The following is a 16,777-nucleotide window of genomic DNA, read 5'->3' as shown; positions in this document are numbered from 1 at the left end:
AGAGACTGAAAGAACTGGGCATGTTTAGCCTTGAGAAGAGAAGACTGAGGGGAGATATGATAGCGCTCTTCAAGTACTTGAAGGGTTGTCACAGAGAGGAAGGCCAGGGTCTCTTCTCAATCATCCCAGAGTGCAGGACACAGAATAACGGGCTCAAGTGACAGGAAGCCAGATTCCGGCTGAGCATCAGGTAAAACATCCTGGCTGTTAGAGCACCACGACATGGAGCCAATTCCCTAGGGAGGTGGTGGGCTCTCCCACACTGGAGGCGTTCAAGACGAGGCTGGACAGCCATCTGTCAGGGCTGCTCTGACTTGGATTCCTGCATTGAGCAGGGGTTGGACTCGATGGCCTTGTAGGCCCCTTCCAGCCCTACTCTTCTACGATTCTATGCAAGTTTAGACAGAAAAAAAGGCCTACAACTCCCAGCATTCCCCAGCCAGGCTGGGGAATGCTGGGAGTCGTAGGCCGTTTTTCTGTCTAAACTTGCATAGGACTGCGCTCTGAGGCAGGGGCTGCCTTAGCCGGGACTTCCCAGAGCTCTGGCTCGGCCTAAGAAGGCTCAGGCCTAAGAGGACTCGGGCCCGCTCCTCCCTCCCTTTCTGGCTCCCCTTGCCGGCGCTGAAAGCGTTAAGCGTAGCGCGGAGTGACGCCGCTTGCGTCTGGGCGCGCCTCGCCTCGCCTCGCCCCCCTTTGCAGACACATTGCGAGAGACGCGCACAGCCGCGCGCGCAGAAAGGCAGGGCGAGAAGGAGCCGGAGGGTCCGGAGGGAGCGGGAGACGGAGCGCCAGCCCCAGCCCCAGCCCCAGCAGGCGCCATGACCGAGACGACCAAGACCCACGTCATCCTGCTGGCTTGCGGCAGCTTCAACCCCATCACCAGGGGCCACATCCAGATGTTCGGTGAGTCCACCCCACCCCGGGGTCGGCCGGCTGGGGATGCGCGCGCGCGCATGAATGTATTTTTCTTCTTCCCCCGTGCGATCACATTGGCTGGATCTGGTCCGTCAGGGGGACCGCTGGTCCGACTGGGGCGGATTGCTTCTAGGGCCACAGAACTGGAGCGGTGGGGTGGCGGGGAGAGGTGTTCTAGGGCTAGATTGGTGCAGAGACAGAGAAAGGGAGAGCGGGAGTCCGAGGCGTTTTGCGCGGTGCCTGGTGTTGTGTTGCCATCCCAGGGACAGGCGAGGGGAGGGGCAGTATTGATCCGACTTAGGAGAGGCTTCGGGAACCTTTTCCTGGGGTGGGGGGAGGCCTGGACAGGGAACATTTAGGAGCGGCGTCAGAGGGAGGCGGGGGGCGGGGGAGGACGATCGGGGGCTCCTCAAAAGAGATCTGGCGTCCTGAAGGGGCTCCCTGAGGAAAGGGCGTGAGAGGTGATAGTGGATTCTGAAGGAGGGTTTGGGGGGGGTGGAGCAGCTGGGGCGGGGGAGAGCTGGCTTGGGAGGAGGATGGAGCGGGGGGGGGGTTGGAGGAGACGATGGCAGATGGGTATGCCGAAGAATGGATGCGAGGCTGTCTGGTAGCAAAGGCAGGGCGGCTGGTGTCAGCAAAGGGAGCGGCGTTTGTAGGATGGTTGTTTGGGGACGGGGGAGCTCTTCATGAGAAATGTCAGCCTTCCTACCTAGCCACTGATCGGGAATGGACAGTGAATGAAGGGGCAGAACATGAACAGCTCCCCCCCCCACTTCCTGCCCGGACAGATCTGGGTCCCTCCTTTAGTGGGGCTCAAGCCTTTTATTAACCTCCACGCGCCCCTAGTGGGTAATGCCATTTCACACACGACTCAGAAACCCAGGTTTGCCACTGAGTGTACACTCAGCAGGGAGCCACAGCCAATCGTTGCTCCCCAGAAAGAGTGCCTCTGTGGTGCATGTGTTTGTAAACATGTATGTGTCGTGCTCACACTTTACATCCTTAGATATATACATCCTTGGCGTGTGCCTGTGAAAATCTCTGTTGTGGGAAAGGGCCCTGACCACTCTTGTATACAGTATCGGGCTGCGTGAATTAAACTAGATTTTTGATGGGGAGAGAGGGAGGTTAAAGGAGGCTTTCAGAGCTGGTGTGGAACTGGGAGGTGTGATGGGGAGTGGCTATCTGACATTTGGAGTCACAAGCCCAAGAGGCAGTTTCACGTCAATGGCAACCTCTGGTCTTGTTGCCTGGTTAGGCTGGAGCGGCAGCTGTTGGTAGATACACTGTCGCTGTCATTTGTTTGTGCAGGCATCCCTGGAACCTTTGTACATGCAGTGCTGTCAACCCCAGCTGCTTGTGCTCTGGGGGGCACAATTAGTAATCATACTTTTATGTACAATTTGGGGGTAGTTAAAGAATAATAAAGTGGCATGTTTTCCCCACTCTTCAAAAAAACCACAATTTTTGTGCATATGGTCTAGTGAATCAAATCCCTCCTAGTGATTTTGAGTATAGAAGTAGTGGCTGGTAGCTACCCATGTGAATGTAATCTTCCATATATCTATCTCTGGGGTCTATATGAAATAATGGATTTTTTGACGGCTGTCGTATGCATTGCATTGGCAAGAAGGTTAAGGGCTGTTTGCTGTCCACAACTCTAAGTGCTGAAATTGCTTCATGGTTAAGAATAGAACATGCTTGGCTCCTTCCTTTCACTGTGAGTCTAGAGAGGCTGTTGTTTTGATGAACTCGCCTTGGTAATAGTAAATGATGATGATATTCAGCTGTGCTTGACACTTTACCTAAGCAGCTAGTTCACTGAGAAATCTGTCAGACCAAAAAAGGAAAAAGGAAATTGTAAATACAACTTATTTCTTAGAAAACAAATTGTGTGCCTATAAACGCAACAGAGACACACAGGGGATAGAACTGTGGGTGAATTGTCATTCTCCCCTGTTTTCACTTGGTTTCTAAATACAGCTCAACTCTGAGAGAAGCTGCCCATGGGCTGGCTTTCGCTGGAATCATTAAACACAGCCTGTGGAAGAAATTCTCCACCAATTCACAGGAAAGAGAAACACACAGAATAATGTGCCTGTTTGGGATATTAAAAATTGATTTGTGTCTGCTCTAGAAGACCACTCTGCTCCTCTACTCCACTCCCCTCCCCTGTTTAACAAGGGAAGGCCTCCTGGTCGTATATTTTCAGCCCTAGGAGCTGTCGATGATTTCTCCTGTAATCAGTAGGAGTTTTGACAATGTTGAAAGGAGCTTTGAAAAGGGCAACTGCTCACAGATAAGAAGATTTTGGTTTGGTATATATGCTAATATTGTTATACAGATGAAATAAATCTGAATGACTGTAACAATACATTTGCTGATTGTACAATGGAGCATAATGAGAACCAGGAAGTCATTTTTCCCCCTGCCAGGTGCCTGCTGCGTCTACAGATGCTCTGATTTCCATTTTCTCTCATTTTATGCAAAAATTCACAACGGTTTTCACATCTGCATAGGTTTCCTTTAAGCGTACATGAAACCACTGTGAAATGCCAGTCTCTGCATCCTAGGAAGTGAGGGAACATCCTGTCCGCGTAGCCCTTTCATTTCCCATGTGTCAGCAAAGGGTGGGGGAACCCTGGCCAGATCTGTTGTAAAGTGCAATAAACCATGAGGCCTGCATTATCCACAGACTTTTACTGTAGAGTCCCTTGCTCCAAAGTCTGTAGAATTTGTCTTCAAAAGTGATTCCTGCAAACAACACAGACCCCTCCCAGGTTTCTCTTATTGATATGAGCAGGTAAGTGCTCCTGGCAGGGAATGCTTCCCAAATAATTCAGGACTGTGCAGGAATTGTCTTTGAAGATCAGACAGTGCTAGAAATGGAGAACCAGTGTAGCATAGTGCCTAAGAAAACTGAGATGCAAACCAGAAAGTCCTGTTCAAATCTTGTCTTGATAGATCCAAATTAAAGCCAATTCCCACTCATTCTACCTGCTTGTCTCTTCATGTGTCTTGGGCCACTATTAGCTCAGGCGGTCTCCCATCCAAGTACTAACCAGGGCTGACCCTGCTTAGCTTCTGAGATCAGACGAGATCGGGCACATCCAGCCCTTTGCGGTTCCCGGAGAACTGACCTCCCCCCACTTCCGTGCTGCCTTGGAGGAAGCGCAGAACAGCCCCGTGCTCTGCGCTCGCAAGAGGAGTGTGGAGCGGCTGAAAAGGGGCGTTCTGGGGCGGGGAGGGCGGAAATGCCTGTATGACACATCCAATGTGTTGTGCAGCAGCTTCTTCCCCCGCTCTGCCCTCCTGCGGCTAGACAGCTGCAATCGGCTGTCTAGTCAAAAATGCAGGGCAGGAGAAGCACAGAGAGAACGATCCCCTCCATGCTTCTCCTGCCCTGCATTGGATAGGCGGTTGCCTCCGAGTTTGGAGGCGGACGCCTATCTGAATAGGATTGCGCCCTCAGTGGTATATAAACATTACTACTACTACTACTAATAACAGAATTGCCATCATCCCATGTTGTGATGGGATGATGGATGATGGCACCCCATACCTTGTTATGCTTGTCTTTCTCTTCCCTCCCCTTCTTAAATTGTTTCTACTGTCATCAGAATTTAGATGGTAAGCTACCTGGAACAGATTTTATTTTTTTGGCTTATGTGTCTTGATAAAGAGCAAGATCACTGCTGGTGCAATAGAAATAATACCAGTAATGCTAATAGTAATATAGGGCAGGATATGCAATATGAGGGATAATAATACTGACTTACCTTGCAAGGTTTGTTGTAGGGCAGCACTGGGGAACCTCTTTCAGCCTGAGGGTCAAATTCCATTTTGGGGGCTGCATTCCAGTGGTGGGTGGGGCTGGGCAACAGTATAACACACACCCCCGCCAGCATATTGTAGCTTCAAGCTCTTCTTGCCAGCAACTAAGCCTTAGGAGAGGTACTTCAACCTTTTAAAATGAGGGAAAAACTGCACAAAAGCCAGGAAACTACCCAATGATTGGTGGGTAGGGAAAGCAGGTGGGGCTAGGAGAAGAGGATGGAACCCTTACCCTGGAGGGCTGGACAGGGATCCAAGGGGGGCCATATTTGCTGCCTCCCGGGCAGGGGGTTTACTACCATTGTTTTAGGGATTACAGCTGTACAATGCATATGGAGTGCCTTGAACTCTTGAAAGTGTGGTGCAGATGTTAGTTATAGAGAGAAATTATATGGCTATGCAAATACATCCATGTTAAGTGGCTGCCAGATTAAATAGCTTTGATCCACACATTGAATATGAGTTGATTGTCTGTCTTGGTCCGTCATTGTTTTGTTTTCTCAAGATACTGAGAGAAGTTAACTTTTTAAAAGGAAACAAAGGTGAAACACTTGGTTTTAAAGCTGTGTGTGTGTGTGTGCAGTTATGTTTGTAAGAATTTGTTAGCAATATTAATTATATAAATTGCATTAATAGAACTTGCATTAACTGCATTGCATTAATGGAACTGTGCATAAGGGCCAGGAGAGGAGAAGCAAATTCCTCATTTGAAAACAAACCAAGCAGCTCCACTTTTCAACACCTGAGGCAGATTTCCGAATATATGCATACACACATGTACAGAGAGAGAGAGAGAGAGAGAGAGAGAAAGAGAGAATGAGTTGTGGAAGTTTAGTGGTACTGCTACTCAGATAGATTTTTCCTTTTTGGAAGCTGCTGTGCAGTAAACTTGCTGGCAACTTCTGTTCAGTGTCACATGTCTCTGATTTTTCTCTCCTCTCACCAGCAGTTTTCGATGGCCGAATGTGCTTTACTGTGTTAGGCTGAACACATGGCACAATGAAAAGCTGCAGTGGTGCCACTCTCCCTAGCCAGCTACCCTCTCTAAGCCTTTAAGGGCATGATGCTCTGCATATTTAGACAGAAAAAAACCTGACAACTTCCAGCATTCCCCAGCCAGCCGTGCTGGCGTGCTGGCTGGGGAATGCTGGGACTTGTAGGACTTTTTTCTGTCTAAATATGCATTGGATTGTGCCTTAAGCAAGAGAACATAAACATTGTTAATGTTATTTTAATAATTGTCGACAAATTACACGATTTCTGCGCATTCTGCATCCCTGCCTGGGCATCAAGAACAGATGCCTTTCTTGCCGCTCATACTGAAATACATGCTCATTACTGAAATCAAGGATTCATAAAACACGTTAGCTATGAACTTAGAAAACTGGATCTATGCTGTTTTTCAAACATTAAACTAATACAACAGCAGTTTTCAAATACTTGCCCAACAATTACGGGAGACACTTTGTCTGTATCAAAGGCCCATCCAAAGCATATTTGAAGATAGAATAATTACCAAGGACAAAAATGTGTTAACACCGTCAACAGAGACTTGATAACCTGCACAGCTGTACTGCCAAAACAGTGCCAGCATTGGCAAAACACCATATGACAAGTGTACATAAGATTTTTAAAATTAAATTATCCTTCCACCTTATAATGGGGTTGACCCCATGCCCTGTCATTCTGCAACTACAGGAGAAATTGGAGATGACATTGACTTGAAACCAAAGGCATTGCTCAGCCACTGGCCTGTTCTCTGTCTGTTGCATTCAGTATTCTTTTATTAAGTACTTACTTAGAAATAATGAAAAGTAATTTAGGCTTTTACAATTCTGTAGAATCTGATTCTAGCAGCAGAACAGTTTAGTCATGTGCTGCAATACTAGGACAGTAAGGGCTTGTTCACACATTCATGTTCATCACTTGGTTTCTCTATTTGTTATTATTATTGTTTCTGTTATTTATTTAAAGTGTTTTTATCCCATTACTCAGCCACATCTCCCAGAGTAGCTTACATATGAACAATCAAAATAAGGCAGTCCTTGCCCACAGGCTTACAATCTTAGACAGAACGCAAAAGGAAAACGGGATGGGGAAGGAAGAGGAAATAAGCAAACTCGGGCACCAGTTCTTGAAGTTGAATAGTAGTTCTTATAGGGTTGTATCCAAGAACAGTCTAACATAATTCCCATTCATTTCAATGAATCCGCTCTAAATAGGACTAACATTGGATACAACCTGGATTGTAAACAGTTCAAAGAGAGGAGGAGCCCAATTGAGCTGGAACTTCAGCAGACCTGATGGGATTGCCTTGCTTCCCACCTCCTCTTGCTGCAGCCTGCTGGAATATGCCTTTATTTAAGTCGATGTATACCCCTACAACAGAAGAGTGGGGTATAAATTTGTTTAAATGAATAAATTATTACAATGCAGGGTGTGATTTCTCTACACTAGCCTTCTCCAGTGGGGTACCTTCCAGCTGTTTTGAACTACAGCTGCCATCATCCCTGATCATTGGCCATGCTGGCTGAGTCTGATGGAAGTTGTAGTCCCAAACATCATGAGGGGGCCACATTGGGGAAGGCTGCGCTACACTTAGGGTGCAATTCTATACATGTTTACACAGAAAAAATCCTACAACTCCCAGCATTCCCCAGCCAGCCAGCATAGGGTTGCACCCTTAGTGACTAGCAGCTGCATGAATTGGCTGTATTGGAAGGCACTGTATTGGAGGCGACATCCAGAGACATAAGTGTTCCATCTGTGGTATGAGATCTGTGATGGCTTATTCATATATGTTAGTCATCGCTTGATGATAAAGGCATCAAGTGATGAGGCTGCATTTTTGAACCAGCCCTTGATGGCTGCAGTTGCTGAATGAGTCACAGTTTGCAATCAATACATGAGCTGTTCCTGTTTCTGTACTCTGCAGTGATACCAGTGTTCTTGTTCTATTCTCTTAGATTGACTGCCGTGATTCAAAAAACTGGTTTTAATCAGCTGTACGATGTATGATTATGAGCCATCACAAGCGCCTGTTTGGGCCAAAGGATGGAGTACAAATTAAAAATATTAAGCTGCCTTATAAGGCCATTGATCTGTCTAGCCAAGTACTGTTGGTTCTAACTGGTAGTGGCCCCCTAAGGTCCCCAGCGGATGGCTTTCTCAGCACTCCAACCTGAGATATGCTTTTAAAGACTGGAGGTCCTGGAACCCAGGACCCCATGTAGGCCAGGCATCTGCCGTGGTAGAGAAAATGTTGTTCTTACAGAATTTGAGGTCGCTCCTGAGAGACGTCCTGGGTGTAAGGCCTCGGGCCTGTAACCAAGTCACCCGTAGTTTTGGAGGGGCCTAGAGATCCATAATGCTTGGCTTAGGTTCATTGTAAGTGCAGTTTCCTTGCTAGTTGGCCTCTGAGCATGTGAGATGAGTCAAAGGTCAATAGCGCAGCCTCAGCACATTACATGCTAATGAAGACTAGTATCTGATCAGGGCCTAGGAGGTGCCTGAGGAGTGAGGCTATGTTTATGCTGAGTTACAGGTGGCTGTGCTGGGAAAGTTCTGATTGTTTTTCCTCTGCACAAGTACTGTTAGCCTATGCTGGGAAAGTTGCAAATGAACACTAATTAATGCTTGCTTCTGTAATGCTGCCTCACTGCTGACATGTATGGTATAAAACCCATTTTACCCCAGGGCTCTGGGTTCAGAGAAGCTTTCTGATCCAACCATTGGGTACGCATGTGTGCTGTAAGTACTCAATAAAGTCTCCTTGTAAGCAAACCTGGATCTGGCTTATCACTTTCTCGGCACCTCCAAACCTTAGCAGCCCACGGCCGGGGCAATATACTGGGTTACATTGAAGACATTGACAAGCATGGTGGTTGAGGTGGACAAAGCTCTCTGTGTGCTGTGACTCTGGTATGGCTCATTCACATCTGCAGATCCTCTCTGGATCTTGCAAGCATCGAGTGAGGAGTAAGCAAGTGTGACATACCTTTGGATCTGGAACTGTCCCAAATATGGTCTTAGGTCTGTTGCAATTGCCCAGTGATAAATATGCATGCACAATCTAGTCCCAATTTTGGAATCTTGGGCTTGAAATGATAGCTGAATCTTTCTTTCTTTCTTTCTTTCTTTCTTTCTTTCTTTCTTTCTTTCTTTCTTTCTTTCAACAGTTCCTCTATTATTTCCACTATGCAAATAAGTCTACGAAAGTTACTAGTCCACAATTATGGCCTCCATGCAGCTGCCATTAAAAGCACTGAGAACCAAATGAGAACCAAAGGGAAAGAGGCAGGTCCACATTGGAGGCGAGGCAGTCTGTATTGTTGCTCTGACTGTCAGGTGGCTCAGACTGAGAAACACAGCAAGATATAAGCAGTCAGCCAGCCCACTATTGGTTCCTCAAGTCACATGGTTCTAGCTAGAAGGAAGAGCTGCAGATCTGGCTCTGGCCACTGTATGGGTGGTACCACAGCATAACAGAGATAGGCCAGGTAGTGCCTGACCGGCATGAAGCAAGGCACCTGGGCTTTGCTGCTTGAGTCCCTGTGCACGTTACACACTGTTTTCAGTATGGGCCGTGCGTTGGCTGTAGCATTTAGTTTTGAGCCAAGAGAAAATGTTGTCCTGAGCCTAAAACATATGAAATAAAGGGGGAGGAGAATGTGGTCCGGTTTGTAGGGCCGCCTTCCAATCTCTGTAGATGGTGGTTAGCAAGATTCCTCTGGCTCAGCTGGCTATCTGTAAAATGGGCTCGCGGTGATCGGTTTCGGCCAGCTGGTCATAATCTGGGGCAGCTACTCAGCTTTACATACCAGGCTTTCCTCTCCTTGGAATCCTTGGAATACAAACTCAAACATGAGAAGACAGCACTGAAGAAGACACCAATAAAGGAAAAGTGCCAACATCTAGCAATGCCAGCTGTGCACCTATGCCCTGACCAATAGCTAGTCTTGCAAGGGGGTCACTTCTCTGGGAGAGGGAAGACCCATGCCCTGACTACGGAGTGGCCTGGGGCAGAGGTGCTGCTGCTCATACACAGCCTTCTTTTTCCTTCTTTCCTTCCTTCTATATGGCTTTCTACCTGGGCTTCCAGCTGGGGGACCAGATAGCATCGCTTAGTGAGCTGGATGCGGCCCAGTGGCTATCTCTTGCTGATCTCTAGCATAAATGAGAATAGCTGTGGGATGCACTCGGTGATCCTAGTAAGTGATCCCAAATCCTCATTCATGAAAAGGACTTTGGATGCCCCCTAGGGAAACAGATATGCCTTGCTCTTACTTGCTGCTTACGACATCATTGCTACACTGCTTAATGAAAATGATTGTGGCCCAACCCCAATAGTTTTCAAAACTATTTTTACGTGCAATGCAAGCAACAGGAGAATGTCGGAGTTGTCGTGCAGCACACATCAACTTGTCAACCAATGAACCCTTGCACATTACAGAGTTCTCACCAGGGCACATGCGCAGTTCATGTGGAGGACTAACCTAGCCTCTTGGTGTCAGGGATGAGTCCAAGCTCCTTGAGATGTCTGACAGCTCTGATTCTGAATCAGAGTTGGAACAGCTAGATCAGAGCCCAGGGGAGGGACCTTCCCTAGAGCCCCAAGATGCTGGGAGAGACTCCTCCGAAGGCCTTGACAAACAGATGGCCCAGGCTGAGTTGCTCTCCCCTCCCTCCACTGTTAGAACTCAAGTTTTTGAGGAGGAGGAGGAGGAGGAAGAGGGGCATGACTTAAGAGACACTAGGGTATGTTGCCAAGCAAAGTAGGAAAGGTTAGGGACAGGGCCCAGGCGTTCCACCAGGATAGCCACTCTTAGAAGCCAACGTAGGAGCGAGCCATCCTAAGGGAGGGGCATCACTGCGAAGCAAGTTTGGCCGTGAGGTCCATAGGCAAACTGTCAGCAACTTCACTACCCTCTAGTTCATCTCCTCTGATTAGAGATTGCAGATTAGTTGTTTAGGGCTTGAGGCAGTTTGAGAGCTTCTTTGAATCTGCATTTGTAGAAAGGCTAGTGTCTAGCAAAATAAAGTCATATTAGCCTGAAGCTTCTTCTCTTTGTGATGTTGATTGCGAAGGGGAAGGATGATCCAAATCTGACACCTGGGCCTCGCCATCACCCTGTATGAACTGAGTCTGTGCTAGAACACTTCTTGGCTTTGCCCTGCAGGGGCATTCTATAGTGGTGCGAGCAAGATATCTTCTATGGATGCTTGTCATTACCGATCTTCTAACGGAGAAACTCTCAGTAAGATTCTGAGCAAGGCTGGTATGGTCAGGCACCTGCCAAGGGCCCACACCCCAGCAGGGGTCCACTGATGAGAGCCCCCTGGACTTGCTCCTCCACTTCACCATTGCAACCTGCTTGTTTACCTAACTTGTTCTGGCCCAGACAACGGTGGTGGTGAGAAAGAGGAGCACTAGATGCCACTGCCTACTTTCTCACTGGCTCTCTGCCTGGCAAGCAAACAAATGGTAGCAATGATGCGAAAAAGGTTGAGGAGTAATAGCAGTTAGTGACAATGTTGGTGAGAAAGCAGACTCTCTGGGGGAGGGGGCCCCTTGAGGGTGTCTTGCCCAAGGGCCCTCAAAAACCTGGAGCCAGCAACTGATTCCAAGGAACCCCAACTTTTCCCCTGAATACAGATTGAAAACCACTGTTCTAGTCTTTGTCTAGACAAGGCCTAACTCTATTCTTTCTTAATTAAATAAAAGTGTTTAAGTGTTTTCTTTCTCCACAACAAATTGTACCCCATCAACTTCCTTCCCCACAGTATACAGAGAACGCTTCTTTAAAATACCCTTCCCTTCCCCCCAGGATTGGCCCAAGACATTTTGCTGCTTGAGGTGAAGGACAAGATGGTGCCCCTTCCCATTCCATGTACAAAAGCCAAGTGGACCAGCAGCTGAATCTTCCTTTGACACTGTCAGTGGGACAGTATCCTCCACCACACCTGAAGGCAGCAGGCCAGCTTAGGGGGCACAGGACAGGCTGCATGGCCCACACCTCTCTGCTCCAACACCTTGCTGCTGCCTCCCAACATCTGCATCCTGAGGCACCTGCCTAACTCTGCCTGTTGGTAGAGCCAGCCGTGCTTCCCCCAATTATAAAATCATAAGGTTAGCCAAACTGAAGACTCCCCTTTCTTCCTTTAGTAAGCAGATCTAACTAGTAGCTCTCAAAATCTGAATGTAGGGGAAATTTTTTTTTTACTCTATATACCTATCCCCTGATGAAGATGATATAAACCATAAAGATCATATAAGACCAGTTTTAAAGGAATTGCACAGGCTGCCAGTATGCTTCTGGTCAGAATTCAAGGTTCTGGTGATGACATTTAAAGACCTAAGTGGCTTGGGACCTCAATATTTGAGGGAGCGCCTCTCCCTATATATGCCTGCCCGAGGACTGAGATCTGTTGGAGGGGCCCTCCTCTGCATCCCACCAGTGCGAGACATACACTATGGTGGGACGTGGGAGAGGGCCTTCTCTGGTGTGGCACCCCAGTTGTGGAATGCCCTCCCCTTGGAGGCTCGATTGGCACATAAATTGGTTTCATTTTGGCACCAAGGAAAAACATGGCTGATGATGGATTTGTTCAGACCTGCAAATAAGAGTAGAACATTTAATAGCCAACAAAGAAATTGCTAGCCTTCCTGCCCACGTATACCTATGTGACAGTGCAATCCTATGCCCCTGCTAACTAAGGACTTATCCTCAGGTAAGTGTGTATAGAACTGCAGTCTTAGCCATCTGTGACTTTAAAAAAAAGAACCAGCTTCTTGTAAGGCTTCCGCTATCTGGTCGCCTGGCAACAACTCTCTCGCCACAGGAGACCACCAGTCCAGGGCGGCTATTTACAAGCCTGTTTTACTTGTGCAAGCCAGGGCTATTCTGTTGTTATATGAATCATCAGGCACTGAGAATGACTGTGGAATATTTTATGGACTCTCTGTATAAGACATTCTGGGCACAAGCTCAATTTAAAAACAGTAAATATACCTTAACTCTGCAACTTGAAAATCCAAATTCTGCAAGTGAACTAAAACATTGAAATAGATTGTTTTGGATGAATTAATGAATGAGCTTTAACTTAGTCTCTGTCACACACACACACACACACACATGCACACGTACCTTGGAAGGCAATGTAGACTTGCTTTTGTCCCTAAAGTAAGAGGTAAATGTAGGAAAAGAGGTAGGTTTGGAAATAAAGGTTTATAAAGATTATAAATTTATAAACACACTATTATAAATTTTATATTATAAAGATTATAAACACACTAATTGTGTGGCTGAGGCTTGTCTTTTTTTTTTTTTTTTAACTCTCATGTCAGGATGTGAAGCCCTGAGTTGGATCAGGACCACCACTCTCTGGGAGGTGAGGCTTAAACCTTCCCCCTGCCACCCCCCCCCCCATTCCTCTAGGCAAAATTCCTTCTGGGGAGACATGGGGGAAGAAAAAAAATATCCATTGGAGTCAATAATCTTGTTTTTCTAAAGGAAAAATTAGGAAGACTTGCGAGTTATACACTGTAATTGCCATAGCAAGAATTCTGATCTTATGGTTCAAGGAGTTACCATAAAGTAAATGGATGGCAATGTAAATGCTTTTTCACCCCAATATGGTTTGTTCTTTTTCCAGGCTTTTTTTCCTCCCCTACATTCCAAGCCTTTATCATTTTTATGAGCTTCAAAGGGATTAGACTCTGCCAATAGCTATTTATGGCCTCTTTTAAAAAATTATATGTGGTTAAATATTTATCTAGCAGACTTTATTGCATTCTGTGAGATATTGAATTGTCTCAGATGGTTGCATTTAAAGTAACCCCTTCTGATTCAGTTCCATACACAAGTTAACCAGTGGGGTTTTTTTTAAGGAGGAAAATAAATCTGAAAAGAAAAAAGGTTGAACATATCTCCTGTCAGATATAGCATTACATTTTTGAGTGCTTCCCCACAGCAAAAGAAAACTCCTTGTATGTAGAAGCATAGAAAACTAGCATATCAGAGAAAGCAGTAGGCTGAATCATTCTAGAGTTAGTTTTCTAGAGCCCATAGGGCTTTCCCCCTATGGAGGAGCATTTAAACATGCCAAGCCCCCACTCACATCTGCAGCCTCCTGTGCTTTTGGGGAATGATGAGAGTTGTAGTCCAACATACCTGGAGAGCGCCAGGTTGGGGAAGGCTGCTCGAGTGGTACAATCCAAGGAAAGCTTCACCGTGAGGTTCTGCTGATCTCGTGCACTGGTCCTTTCTTACTGCAAAGCTTTGGCAGTATGAGCAGGGTGGTGTGTATTCTGCATTAAAAAATAAATACAAATGAAATAAAGCAGAACTCTTTGGCCTTTATAAATTGTGTGCAAACACATTTGCCTAATTTCTCTTATTTGCATAAAATGTATTCTGCAGTGTTTGCAAATTGGCCTCTTTACTCCTGGTTTTGATAGTCATTGGGAGGGAGGAGCAAGGAACTATGCAAAGAACGGAAGAAATCTTATTCTTTCCACCAGACGGTGGAAATCTTATTCAGGTTCTGGCTTTCAGCAAACATGGCATATTCAAATGTGTCTTGGCAAAACAGGGGCTAAAAACCTACAGCACAAACCTATATATGTCTGCTCAGAAGTAAGCCCAATTGAATTCAGTCGGGCTTACTCCCAGGTAAGTGTGTGTGGCAGCCTTCCCCAACCTGGCACCCTCTAGAGGTGTTGGACCACAATCCCCATAATCCCCAGCCAGCATGGCTACTGGCTGGGTGTGGATGATGGGAGTTTCAGTCCAACCGTCTGGAGGCTGTCATGCTGGGGAAGGCTGGTATATGGGATTGCAGCCTTGCTCTCTTTTAAAAACGTGTGTGCATGTGCTGAGATTCTCAGGAAGCTAAATTCTGTTGGAAATCCATAACTTCATTCTGTGCTTGTGCATACAAACTAGGCATAGCTATGAGGGTGTGTTCCTCCCAACAGCAGCAACCCTGTGGTTTCACATGGATGTGAACGCAATGACATTTGCGTTTTCCTCTTTCTAGTGCCGCTGAAGGATGGCTAATGCAGAAGAATCCTACAGAGCTGTGAAATTACTCTTCTTATGCAGAATTATGCTTTGATCTGCAATTGTGCAGCATCTTTAGGAGACTAATACATGCTTCGAATTGAAGCCCCACCACCTACAAATACAAGCAAAGGCTTCCCTTAGAGCTGCACTTTATATCATTGCCTTTTCCTGTCAAAAGAACTTCAATTTTGAATTTCAAGCTTCTGCAGATTATCGGAGCCTATAATTCCTAATCGAGCGTCTTCGTTATCTGTCTCTCCATTATTCTTGGCAAAGATATTGCCAGGCAGTAGGAATGCATTCCGTGAGGGTGCTTGGCCTGGTTCAAACCTGCAGGTTCACCGTGTGATGACTGGAACAGTGGGTAATGACTTAATGGCCTTGTTCACATGTGAAAGGGGGAGGGTGGTTAGGGTAACTACGGAGCAGGGAGTGTTAGGCTAACCATGATGTGCAGGCCCATCACGACAGGGAACCACGTGGCGTGCTGTGGTTTATCCTCTCACTGCCGCTGGTGATTATCCCAACAGCTATTGTGCTGGGAAATGGTGCTTGCTGGGTGCGTCATTCATCGTTACACAACAGCGACCATAGAGTCTGGCCATGCTGCTGTCTCTATGGTCACCATGTTTTTGCACAGAGCGGTCATTTTTAACAATGGAGATCCTGCCACGTGACACGGTAAGCCACCCCAGGCCCCCTTAACCCCACTGCAGAGGGATAGTTAATCAGGGTGGTTTCCTAGCCATCATGGTCAGGATTTTGACCCCACACATGACATGCTCAAAAATGCAAGCCACAGTGGCTTAGTGTGACGTCTGAACAGGCCCAATGTGTGAATAAGCTATAGGAGATCTAATACCTCAGATGGAGCAATCGTGTTGCCTGATGTCATCTCAGACACAGTGCTTTTCAATAGGCAGTCCTCAAGGACAGCCAGTATACAGTAATCCAGTACTTATGCAGGTGTGAACTAGTTCCTGGTGTCACTTCCAGTGGTACAGTGCAGCCAGGACTTGCATTTTTTAATTTGCAGGGATGCTGCTGTCACCTGCCACCCCCTCAGGCTTCACTGCTTCCTCTGAGCTTAGCTGCAGTCCTCATAGTCGCTGGGGGGAAAGGAATCTTCCCAACAACAACATATTGTTCCTTGTTGTAATGCAAAGTGTTTTGGGGTGCCTTGGTCTTGAATGGGCAGTTAAGACCCATTAGCTTTACCAAAGACTTGCCCCTGGTGGAGATGAAAACGGCCAGAACTGGTTTGTTAATATGGATCAACACAGTGGCCACCAATTTTGGGACCCTCCTTGGGGGTGTGGCTATGGGGACTGTCATGATGAGAGCCTGCACCTCAAAATTTACCTTATGCCACTGGCCAGCTCACAGTGTATCCCATCAGAGGAGTCATGGAGCTGGGACTGGTGATGGTGGGGAGACTAAGAGGCAATTCATATGGCTATTTCTTAGGAGAGGCATGGGGAATGGATTCACCACCAAGTAACTTTCCCTCGCAACCATTTTGCCGTGCTTAATGTGTTTTATGATGTTGATGGTTTTTCAGCAGTAGGGGGCTACCATGTTCCTTGGACGCCATTGATCCCAACAGTTAAAGGAACTTTTTCAAACAGAATGCTGGGGAGCTGTGTCTGAAGAGTTCGTTGTGACTGGAGCTCTTGATATAGGTCCATCTTCGAACACCCAGGTGTATGAGACAGAGCTGAACAACTGCATGGAAACTGATATCAATTGCATGGAAGCCTTGTCCCTACTGGGTTCGGGAAGGAAAACTCTGCAGGACGCAGGTTGAGCATGTCATTACTCTAAGGCTGCGGTCAGGTGCATGTAAGCTGAGCAATGTCTGTAGAAGAGTACTCAGTGCAGTTAGTGCAAATATAAAGCGTTCTCCTAAGGATATAGGTTGGGGAAAACCTGTTCTACCTGGCCGTAGGGGCAGTAGCTCA

The 16,777-nt window shown here is 46.8% G+C and overlaps 1 protein-coding gene across 1 annotated transcript in view; it reads left to right on the top strand.

Moving 5' to 3' along the window:
- Nucleotides 1-637: 637 nt before the first annotated feature.
- The window catches only part of NMNAT2 (nicotinamide nucleotide adenylyltransferase 2), a 118,580-nt gene continuing 102,440 nt past the window's right edge, over nucleotides 638-16,777 (top strand). The window contains exon 1 of the mRNA XM_084851329.1: nucleotides 638-903. Within this exon, the coding sequence (XP_084707455.1) occupies nucleotides 819-903 (85 nt within the window). The 5' untranslated portion in view covers nucleotides 638-818. The remainder of the gene's footprint in view (nucleotides 904-16,777) is intronic.

The sequence above is a fragment of the Heloderma suspectum genome, chromosome 4, assembly GCF_057233095.1.
Source record: "Heloderma suspectum isolate Gila_16-S chromosome 4, 16-S_ref, whole genome shotgun sequence".
Classification (NCBI taxonomy): domain Eukaryota; kingdom Metazoa; phylum Chordata; class Lepidosauria; order Squamata; family Helodermatidae; genus Heloderma; species Heloderma suspectum.
Note: the sequence above shows the minus strand (reverse complement) of the source record. Positions and strands in the feature narration are given on the sequence as shown.